This window comes from Notolabrus celidotus, unplaced genomic scaffold (genome assembly GCF_009762535.1).
Source record: "Notolabrus celidotus isolate fNotCel1 unplaced genomic scaffold, fNotCel1.pri scaffold_149_arrow_ctg1, whole genome shotgun sequence".
NCBI classification, from domain to species: Eukaryota; Metazoa; Chordata; class Actinopteri; order Labriformes; family Labridae; genus Notolabrus; species Notolabrus celidotus.
In genome coordinates this window covers 150,679-162,373 of record NW_023260023.1, presented here as the reverse complement: position 1 = coordinate 162,373, position 11,695 = coordinate 150,679, and the positions used below count along the sequence as shown (strand labels likewise).

Genomic DNA, 11,695 nt, shown 5'->3' with positions numbered 1-11,695 from the left:
ATAAAGCTACACTAAGTGATTAAATAAAGCTACACTGAGGTATTTTAAATAAAGCTACACTAAGTGATTTTAAATAAAGCTACACTGAGTGATTTTAAATAAAGCTACACTGAGTGATTTTAAATAAAGCTACACTAAGTGATTTTAAATAAAGCTACACTGAGTGATTTTAAATAAAGCTACACTGAGTGATTTTAAATAAAGCTACACTGAGTGATTTTAATTAAAGCTACACTAAGTGATTTTAATTAAAGCTACACTAAGTGATTTTAAATAAAGCTACACTAAGTGATTTTAAATAAAGCTACACTAAGTGATTTTAATTAAAGCTACACTGAGTGATTTTAAATAAAGCTACACTAAGTGATTTTAAATAAAGCTACACTAAGTGATTTTAAATAAAGCTACACTAAGTGATTTTAATTAAAGCTACACTAAGTGATTTTAAATAAAGCTACACTAAGTGATTTTAAATAAAGCTACACTGAGTGATTTTAAATAAAGCTACACTAAGTGATTTTAAATAAAGCTACACTAAGTGATTTTAAATAAAGCTACACTGAGTGATTTTAAATAAAGCTACACTAAGTGATTTTAATTAAAGCTACACTAAGTGATTTTAAATAAAGCTACACTGAGTGATTTTAAATAAAGCTACACTAAGTGATTTTAAATAAAGCTACACTAAGTGATTTTTATCATATTTATTAGATTTTATATTTATCTAGATATCATATTAATTAAATGTATAACATAACTGATTTTCTGATATGATCTTATATTATTATATTTATTATAAACACCATACTTAGTATAGTTATATTTATCAATGTCAATAATAATTATAAATAATGTATTTATATTCATTATATTTATTCCCTTAGTTATATTTATCATATTGTGACCTTTATTATAATATTTCATTAATTTGATCACATTGATGATTTTATGATATTATCATGTTAAAATTATTACATTATATATTATATATGTTTTTATTTATTATATTTGTTATTTTATGATATATTAATAATAATTATTGTATTTTTGTAATAATCATATTTATTTTATGTTGTAAGAATTATTCTTTTTATCAGATTTATATTATATTAATACATTTATCACATTATCAGATTATTATGTTTATTTATTTATTATATTATTGTATTTTTCATTTCATTATATTTAATTTATATTTTCTTTATTTTCTTTATGATGTTATATTAGTTGTAATTATTATATTATTGTCATCATAAACCTTTATTTATATCGCGCCAAATCACAACAAACGTTATCTCAAGACGCTTTTACAAACAGAGCAGGTCTAGACCCAACACCAAGACCGGATCAGACTCAGTCTGAGCCCACCTTAATCCACCATGAGCATTACACCTCACAGTATTTAGCTAGGTACAGTGGAGAGGACAAACTTCCTTTAACAGGCAGAAACCTCGAGCAGGACCAGACTCATGTTAGACAGACATCTGCTGAGACCGTGTTGGAGAGAGGGATAGAGGGAGATGAAGAGAGAGAGAGATGATAGTGGGGAGACGGATAGTAGTAGTTGTAGCAGCTGGAGTCTGGACCACGTCCACAGCAGCAGAGATCCAGAGGAACCTACGAGACAAGGGAGCTCAGGGACTCCAGAAAGGTCTATGGTTAGTAACTTTAATGGGACAGGAAGAGTTAAAGTAAGTGATGAGGGGGTTGGGGGGAAGGGGGTGAGCTAGGATCCCAGTGTGTAAGTGTGCCAGTAGGTCTACGCAGTCCAGGCCTATAGCAGCATAACTAAGACCTGGTCCAAGCCTGATCCAGCTCTAACTATAAGCTTTATCAAAAAGGAAAGTTTGAAGCCTACTCTTAAAAGTAGAGAGGGTGTCTGCCTCCCGGACCCTGACTGGTAGATGATTCCAAAGGAGAGGGGCCTGATAACTGAAGGCTCTACCTCCCATACTACTTTTAGAGACTATAGGTACGATGAGCAGGCCTGCATGGTGGAGCGTAGAGGTCTAGAGGGGGAACAGGTCACTATGAGCTCTTTAGGATACGAGGGTGCCTGGTTTTTATTATAATCATATTTGTTTCAAGCATCATAACTATTTAATGGATCATGTTTATCATGGTGTAGCTAGTCCTCAAAGGGGTCCGTGTCTGTCAGAGGAGAGATCCCCTCGAGCAGCTGATCTTTGTCAGGCTTTTATTTTGAAATGTGTACTATCCGATGCTTAGGCTTTTCGACTTCCTGTTTTGATTCAACGGGCTTTTAATTTGAAAGGTCACAAACAGACCTCGGGTAGGTGATAGAGTTAAACTGCAGACTTTATGAACACATGATCACACGGCGCCCTCTGGTGGCTGCTCTGACGCAGACACACAGAGGTCAGAGCGCGGTGACGGCGTTTACAGCGTACGAAAGGCGAGCGTAAATAAATGTGACGCTCCTCCATACGACTCCTCAGAGACGATTCATCTGTTCATCACTTCATCACTTCATCACTTCATCACTCCGACGCTCCATCCTCTGAAACCTGATCACTGATCTGACGTCGGATTATTGACCCGTCTGAAAACAACAGACACGAGTCTGAGACCTGTCTGCCTGCCTGTCTGTCTGCCTGCCTGTCTGTCTGCCTGTCTGTCTGTCTGTCTGTCTGTCTGTCTGTCTGCCTGTCTGCCTGTCTGCCTGTCTGTCTGTCTGCCTGTCTGTCTGTCTGCCTGTCTGTCTGTCTGTCTGTCTGCCTGTCTGTCTGCCTGCCTGTCTGTCTGCCTGTCTGTCTGTCTGTCTGTCTGCCTGTCTGTCTGCCTGCCTGTCTGTCTGCCTGTCTGTCTGTCTGTCTGTCTGTCTGCCTGTCTGCCTGTCTGCCTGTCTGTCTGTCTGCCTGTCTGATCCTGTCTCTCTCTCTCTTTGCAGCTGGTGGCTCAGGGGCAGTTCAGGGTGCTGAAGGTTCCTCTGGGCTTCATCAAGGCCTTACAATGGGTGAGTCCATCACACCTGCACCAACACACACCTGCACAGACACACACACCTGCACCAACACACACCTGCACAGACACACACCTACACAGACACACACCTGCACAGACACACACCTGCACAGACACACACCTGCACAGACACACACCTGCACAGACACACACCTACACAGACACACACCTGCACAGACACACACCTGCACAGACACACACCTGCACAGACACACACCTACACAGACACACACTACACAGACACACACCTGCACAGACACACACCTACACAGACACACACCTGCACAGACACACACCTGCACAGACACACACTTGCGGCAACATGAACCTCTGAAACTGTGCACCAGTCAACCTGAGACGTCCGTCTGACCCGGGAGCCTCAGGGTCTCAGACCTGTGCATGTCCTGGTCTGAACCTCCTGAGCTGTGAGGATCAGCTCAGTCTGGTCTGAACCTGCTGAGCTGTGAGGATCAGCTCAGTCTGGTCTGAACCTGCTGAGCTGTGAGGATCAGCTCAGTCTGGTCTGAACCTCCTGAGCTGTGAGGATCAGCTCAGTCTGGTCTGAACCTCCTGAGCTGTGAGGATCAGCTCAGTCTGGTCTGAACCTCCTGAGCTGTGAGGATCAGCTCAGTCTGGTCTGAACCTCCTGAGCTGTGTCTGAGTTCTCATCAGCACCAAACGACTCCAAACTTCTGCAGCAGATCCGTCTGTACGTTACAGGACATGTTTAGAAACTTGTGTCTCAGTGTTTACAGATATTCTAGAAAAAGATCTTTTCTTATACGATGGAAACAAACTTTCAGACTCCTTCATCTTTCCTCTGAAGTCTTTCTCTCTGAACGTTCCTGAAGTTGTCTTGGAAACAGTTGGAGCTCCCAACATCTTCTTCAAATGTTCTCAGAGCGTCTGCGCTCACAGATTGTCTCCAGCTCAGATAAAAATAAATGTCCAAACTGTTGGCTGAAGGATGATCGTCACTCTGTTCCAGAGAGGCTCGACTCCACCAAGAGAACGACTCTGAAGCGACTCTGAAGCGACTCTGAAGTGACTCTGAAGCGACTCTGAAGCGACTCTGAAACGAATCTGAAGTGACTCTGAAACGACTCTGACACGACTCTGGAGCAACTCTGAAGCGACTCTGAAGCGACTCTGAAGCGACTCTGAAGCGACTCTGAAGCGACTCTGAAGCTACTCTGAAACGACTCTGACACGACTCTGAAGCAACTCTGAAGCGACTCTGAAGCGACTCCGAAGCGACTCTGAAGCGACTCTGAAGCGACTCTGAAGTGACTCTGAAACGACTCTGAAATGAGTCTGAAGCAACTCTGAAGTGACTCTGAAGCGACTCTGAAGCGACTCTGAAGCGACTCTGAAGCGACTCTGAAGCGACTCTGAAGCTACTCTGAAACGACTCTGAAACGACTCTGAAACGACTCTGAAACGACTCTAAAACAACTCTGAAATGAGTCTGAAACGACTCTGAAGCGACTCTGAAACGACTCTGAAACGACTCTGAAACGACTCTGAAACGACTCTGAAACGACTCTGAAATGAGTCTGAAACGACTCTGAAGCGACTCTGAAGCGACTCTGAAATGAGTCTGAAACGACTCTGAAACAACTCTGAAACGACTCTGAAACGACTCTGAAACGACTCTGAAACAACTCTGAAACGACTCTGAAACGACTCTGAAACGACTCTGAAATGAGTCTGAAACGACTCTGAAACAACTCTGAAACGACTCTGAAACGACTCTGAAACGACTCTGAAGCGACTCTGAAACGACTCTGAAACGACTCTGAAGCGACTCTGAAGCGACTCTGAAGTGACTCTGAAACGACTCTAAAACGACTCTGAAGCGACTCTGAAGCGACTCTGAAGTGACTCTGAAACGACTCTAAAACGACTCTGAAGCGACTCTGAAGCAAAGAAATACAAATGAGGATTAATAAAAAACACACGAAGAGAAACTGACACACCAGGAAGAGTCCTTTAGCATCACACACACACACACACACACACACACACACACACACACTCATACACACTCATACACACACACACACACACACACTCATACACACACACAGTCACAGAGGAATTGGACAGAAAGTCTGACTGTGCTGACCATCTGCTCAAACTGTGTTTGTGTGTGTATTTGTTTGTGTGTGTGTGTGTGTGTGTGTGTGTGTGTCTGTGTGTGTGTGTGTGTGTGTGTGTACAGTAATGAAGGACTTTTGTTGCTTTTTTGAAGAAGAAGGCGGCGGCCATGTTATTTCTCGGGGGTCTTTAGCTCTAGCTGTGAAGCTATTAGCGTAGCATTCTTAGCATCTAGCTTCTTTTCTAACAATAGAGCAGCTGCACTGAGTCAGAGTGGATCTTCTTCATGTAGAGAGGGAGATGAAGATGATGATGATGATGATGATGATGAAGATGAGTCATCATGCTGCAGGATCCACTCTGTTGTTTCTGACGTGTTGGTTCATAGTTAGCGTGAGCAGCTGTGACGATGCTCTAGCGCCCCCATCAGGTCTACATGTTAATGACTCCATCACTCTGGTCTCTGAATGAACCCCTGCAGAGCTGACCATCCCCTCATGAGTCTGTACTGCTGCTAGCTAACATAAGCATGCTAATCTGCTTAGCACCATCACAGTGAATTTGTTAGCATGCAGTGTGAGCACGCTCAGATGGTTCCACTCTGCTGACTCACCTGTTCTCTCGTCTCCTTCTTCAGTTCTTCGCCATCTTTGCCTTCTCCACCTGTGGGAGTTATTCTGGGATGTTCAAGATGTCGGTGGAGTGCAAGAACCGGACGGAGAGCGACCTGAGTATAGAGGTGGAGTTTGAGTATCCATTCAGGTGAGTGTGACACTGAGCGCTAACTCTGTTAACTCTGCTGACTCTACTAACTCTATTAACTCTACTAACTCTGTTAACTCTACTGACTCTGCTGACTCTACTGACTCTGCTGACTCTGCTGACTCTGTTAACTCTACTAACTCTGTTAACTCTACTAACTCTGCTGACTCTGTTGACTCTGCTGACTCTACTGACTCTGCTGACTCTGCTAACTCTGCTGACTCTGTTAACTCTACTAACTCTGTTAACTCTACTAACTCTGTTAACTCTACTAACTCTGTTAACTCTACTAACTCTGTTAACTCTACTAACTCTGTTAACTCTACTAACTCTGCTGACTCTGTTGACTCTGCTGACTCTACTGACTCTGCTGACTCTGCTAACTCTGCTGACTCTGTTAACTCTACTAACTCTGTTAACTCTACTAACTCTGCTGACTCTGCTGACTCTGCTGACTCTGCTGACTCTTATAAAGTTACCTTGTAAAGATGCTGACTTGGTCAGACTGACCTCTCCCTCCCCCCCTCAGACTCCACCAGGTGTACTTCGATGCCCCGACCTGTAAGAACCGGGAAACAGAGCGTTGCTTCCTGATTGGCGACTACTCCTCCTCGGCCGAGTTCTTCGTCACCATCGGCGTGTTCGCCTTCCTGTACTCCACGGCGGCTCTCAGCATCTACGTCTTCTTCTTCGAGAAGTACAAGGAGAACAACAAGGGCCCACTCATCGTGAGTTAACGCCCAGAGAACGCCCTTACGGGTGAGGACGGGTGAGGAAGACCTTGCTCTGACCCTGTGTGTGTGTGTGTGTGTGTGTGTGTGTGTGTGTGCTCAGGACCTGGGTGTGACCGCCGTCTTCGCCTTCATGTGGTTGGTGAGCTCAGCAGCCTGGGCTAAAGGTCTGTCTGATGTGAAGACGGCGACCGACCCCGATGAGGTCATCACCTTGATCTCCGCCTGCGACATGGAGTGGAACCGCTGCCGTGAAGTCCACGACCCGGTGATGTCCGGACTCAACACCTCTGTGGTAAGAAGTCTGAGCTCACCGTCCAATCAGAGAGCAGCCTCAGGGTCACATGTGTAACATCTGTACAGCGAAACTGAGACTCATCATGTCTCCTCTCCTCTCCTCCTCTCCTCTCCTCTCCTCCTCTCCTCTCCTCTCCTGTCCCCTCCTCTCCTCCTCTCCTCTCCTCTCCTCCTCTACTCTCCTCCTCTCCTCTCCTCCTCTCCTCTCCTCCTATCCTCTCCTGTCCTCTCCTCCTCTCCTCTCCTCTCCTCTCCTCTCCTCCTCCTCTCCTCTCCTCTCCTCTCCTCTCCTCCTCTCCTCTCCTCTCCTCTCCTCCTCTCCTCCTCTCCTCTCCTCTCCTCCTCTCCTCCTCTCCTCCTCTCCTCCTCTCCTCTCCTCCTCAGGCATTTGGATTCATTAACCTGATCCTGTGGGTGGGAAACCTGTGGTTCGTGTTTAAGGAGACGGGCATCATCGCTCCCTTCATGCGAGCTCCGCCTCCTCAGGACAAAGCCGCCGCCGCACCAGAAGCGTACGGCCAGCAGGCGGGTTACGAGCAAGACCCGTACGCCAGCAACCAGGGCGGCTACCAACCCGACTACAACCAGCAGCAGGGGTACAACCAGGTGAGGAACCAGAGCCAATCAGACACTGCTGAGTCACCAAAGACCAGAGGTGCAGGCCACACCCACCTGAGGTTCCAGGTGTCCCACAGTGAAGAGGTTCTCTGAGACATGAACCATGTAGGATCAGACACCTGAGCACGCTCTGTTACCCCTCTTCGACCGAGACAGTTTCAGGGCCAGCTGCTGGCCGGGAAAACCGGTTCCAGAGCGGCTTCAACTCCTTGCTGGTCTAGAACCGCGAACCACTTATGTCAGGGGCGAGGGGCAGGGGGCGAGGGGCAGGGGGCGAGGGGCAGGGGGCGAGGGGCAGGGGGCGAGGAGCAGGGGGCGAGGGGCAGGGGGCGAGGGGCAGGGGGCGAGGGGCAGGGGGCGACAGGATCAAAAAACGTGAGCAGCTTATGTCAGGGGCGAGGGGCAGGGGCAAGGGGGCAAAGGGGCAAGGGGCCAGGGGCAGAGGGCAGAGGGCGAGGGGCAGGGGGCAGGGGGGCAGGGGGCGAGGGGCAGGGGGTGTGGGGCGAGGGATAAGGATCAGGGGGCCAGGGGCAAGGGGGCAAGGGGCAGGGGGCAGGGGGCATGGGGCGAGGAGCGGGGACGGGGATTGCTGTGATCAAAAAACAAACCAAACATGTTTCTGCCATTGTCCTACAGCGAACAAATAGGAAGGAAGAAGCACAACAAACGCAGCCATGGTGACGAGAGTAAACAGGAAGTGAGAGTGAGGTCAGAGATTTGGAGACGACACGAGTGTTTCTACAACGTGTCTGAAAAACATCCCAGTGACGGAGAGACGAGCAGGACACACGTCTCTGTCAGGTCTCAGCTCAGAGAGAGGACGGGCCATCATACTGTGAAACCTGTTACACCTGTCAGGGTCTGTCCTCAGGTGGCTCTCATGTTTTAAAGGTGTCTCAGTCAGGGTCAGGGTTCACGTGGCGTCTCTTTACTGTCAGTCAGCCGCTCTGTGATTGGCTGGTCTGATTTAGGGAGCAGAGGTTCCCCCGTGTTCTCCGTCCTCCGTCCAGGACAGGTACTGATGACAAGATAAGACCAGCAGAGTCAGCGTCTCTCACAGAGACCAGCTGAATCACAGACTGCAGGGTCAGAGGTCTGCAGCCAGACCCCAAACAGACAGAGACCTGATCCTCGTCTTGATGTATCTCTGAATCCAGACCGTGTGTCACAGAGCTCACACACTCACACACACACACACACACACACACACACTCACACACACACACAGAGGAAGAAGAACTCAGACTCTTCATCACCGTGTTGTCTCTGTCTCCTCAGGATGCAGAGTACGGTCAGGGCTACGGCCAGCAGGGGGCGCCCACCTCCTTCTCCAATCAGATGTGAGCTGACAGGTAGCAGGTGAGTCACACAGGAAGTCCGCATATCAGACTCTCTCACACACACACACACACACACACACACACACACACACACAGAGCCGACCTGACCCCCAGCACTTCCTGCAGACCTTTCACAATAAGAGCCTTCAGGGACTTATTTAACATGCTAGCAGAATGTCTCCACTCTGACTTGTCTGATGACATCATGAACATTCATGTTTTCATGACTCACTGTCACTACCTCGTGACTCCTCACGGTGGCGCTCATCAGAGTCAGACGTACAGACCTCGGGTGACCTCGGGGCTAACAGTGCTATTAGTGCTAACAGTGGTAACAGTGCTAACAGTGCAATCAGTGCTAACAGTGCTATAAGTGCTATCAGTGCTAACATTGCTATCAGTGCTATCAGTGCTATCAGGGCTAATAGTGCTAACTGTGCTAACAGTGCTGACATAACTCAGAATTAACTTCTCCATGTTTGTGTTTCACAGGAAACGTCGGAGTGAACCAACAGTGGGTCGCCTGCAACCTACCCACAATGCAACACTCCTGCCTGTCTGCAAAGTTAAGGGGTGGGGGGGGAGGGAGGGGTTTAGATGTTCACTATTATGAATCGATGTGTAAATGATCAATAAGAGAGTTATAGATAACAACAACCCACAACTTGAAAACAAGCACCAGAACAACAACAACAACAACAACAACAAACCGACCAATCGAGCGTCTCGTAGGAGCGCTGATGTTGATAAGAGTTATTAAAGAACATAATCTGTGAGAGAATGTATGTTTGTGTTGTATAGATATCACTTTGAACAGATATATAATATAGACTCAGCTGTTTATTCATGTTTCCTATTCTACCCAATGATCGGCCCCGCCCCTCGCTAAGCCCCGCCCACACCAAGCAGCTGACCAGGTTCACATCGACCAGTTATGAAGCGGGTCAGACTGGGTTCACACTGAGACGACCCAGATTCAAGATCAATCTGGATCAGAACCGTCAGCCCTGCGTCCACCACCATCACCTCCAGCTGTTTCCTGTTTGTCTTGCTGCATGTAAATATCAACACAGGAAGTGATGTCATCCCGGAGACGCAGTTAACCCAGTCTGGATCAGGCTTCATGGTGACGTCTTTGGAAACTGGATCCAAAAAGTCTCCTGCTCCTCTCAGTTTGAGTGTTTGCTTTAAGAGCTCCTGTCAGTCACAGTTAGGGGCGTGTCCAGACGGGGCCCTCCTTGATTCTGATTGGCTGTCATAGAATTAGATTTGATTGGTAGAGAGGGAGAGGGTAAATAAAGTCTATTCATTAAACCTCATGCCCCTGACCCTGAATCAGTCCGAGTCCGCCAAGTCACAAAGTCTGGACACGCCCCCGACCACAGAGGGCGCTCCACAAACGTCCGTCTGAATCATTATCACCCGAAGAGACGAGCTGCTTCTGATGGTTTACAAAAACCTGTTAGCGTCCTCCTCTGAAGACCGGATCAGCTCACAGGACTCTGACCCTGCTGATCCGTTCCATTAAAGGAGACGAACTTAGCTTACTGAAGCTAACTCATGTTAGCTTTAAAATCAAACATGACGAATTATTTAAGTTTAACTTCTTTAATCCTCGACACGTGACAGCGCTAACAGAAACCGCTCACAGAAACCGCTCACAGAAACAGCTCACAGAAACCGCTAACAGAAACAGCTAACAGAAATCGCTAATCGAAACAGCTAACAGAAACAGCTAACAGGTAAACAGCTAGCAGGTAAACAGCTAGCAGGTAAACAGCGAGCAGGTAAACAGCTAGCAGGTAAACAGCTAGCAGGTAAACGGGTAAATATTTAGTGAACAAACTTTAGGTCGTTAAACAGAACCTGTGTTCAGCTAACGTTAGCAAAGTGTAACAAACGTGTAGCTAGCTTACTAAGGTCGCTAACTGAACCTGCTGCTAACGGCCACCTGAAGACAATCAGCACGTCTCCTCTGAAGGATGCTTCCTCGCGTCTGTCGCCTCCTAAACACTAAAAGGAAAGTGCGAACACGAACTCTGAGGTCACTCTGAGGTCACTCTGAGGTCACTCTGAGGTCACTCTGAGGTCACTCTGAGGTTACTCTGAGGTCACTCTGAGGTCACTCTGAGGTCACCGCGAAACAGACGTCAGACAGTAATGCTAATCATGTTAGCTAACATCGATCAAATTCAAAATGTGAAGGCTAGCTTGCGTCAGAAGAACATGCTAACTCAGCTAGCTCTTTGTCGTGAGGTTACTTGAACGCACTGCTTACAGAACAAAGTGGCTGCTATTATTATGTTTCCTTAAGGACAGAAGGAGGCGAAAGAGGATGCTTCCTCCCTCCTCATCCCCTCGTGGTCTGAGTTGTTCAGACGGACGTTTCTGAGTGTTCTGACCCGTCTCCTCCTCAGCTCTCAGCCAATCAGCTGCAGCCGTGAGCCGGTCAGACTCTGCGTGCGGCGCTCTCTGAGGTTCAGGTTCTCCCTCTGGTTTGTTTGTTTGTTTGTTTGTTTGTTTATTTGTTTGTTTGTTTGTTTGTTTGTTTGTTTGTTTGTTTGTTTTGGAACGTGGCGGTGTTTTAGCGTCGGTATCTTCCTCCGCATGGTGACGTGTTTTCTGCTCGTGTTGTACAGTAACTGATGATCAGTGTGATTCTACTTCCTGTTCTCCTGTACAGGTGTGTGTGTAAGTGTGTGTGTGAGAGAGAGTGTGTGTGTGTGTGTGTGTGTGAGAGAGTGTTTTCACCTTACTTCAGTCTCCCTTTCTTCTCTCTTCATCTTTAACTCTTTGATTTAACTTCCTCCTCTCCTTCTTCTCTTTCTTCTGTCCTTCATCTGCTCTTCTTTTTCTCCCTCT

General features: G+C 47.0%; 1 protein-coding gene across 3 annotated transcripts in view; it reads left to right on the top strand.

Annotated features, from left to right (window-relative positions):
- Nucleotides 1-1,631: 1,631 nt before the first annotated feature.
- The window catches only part of LOC117808765 (synaptophysin-like), a 10,489-nt gene continuing 425 nt past the window's right edge, over nt 1,632-11,695 (top strand). Inside the window, exons 1-8 of one of the 3 annotated variants that reach the window (XM_034678419.1) lie at nt 1,632-1,658; nt 2,912-2,977; nt 5,723-5,847; nt 6,377-6,575; nt 6,682-6,873; nt 7,260-7,481; nt 8,772-8,852; nt 9,326-11,695. The exon at nt 9,326-11,695 is cut by the window's right edge and continues 425 nt beyond it. In XM_034678419.1, the coding sequence (XP_034534310.1) occupies nt 1,656-1,658; nt 2,912-2,977; nt 5,723-5,847; nt 6,377-6,575; nt 6,682-6,873; nt 7,260-7,481; nt 8,772-8,837 (873 nt within the window). In that variant the 5' untranslated portion in view covers nt 1,632-1,655 and the 3' untranslated portion in view covers nt 8,838-8,852; nt 9,326-11,695. Of the gene's footprint in view, nt 1,659-2,560; nt 2,583-2,911; nt 2,978-5,496; nt 5,587-5,722; nt 5,848-6,376; nt 6,576-6,681; nt 6,874-7,259; nt 7,482-8,771; nt 8,853-9,325 lie in introns of those variants that run through there. The other 2 variants (XM_034678420.1, XM_034678421.1) reach the window with 2 other exon arrangements.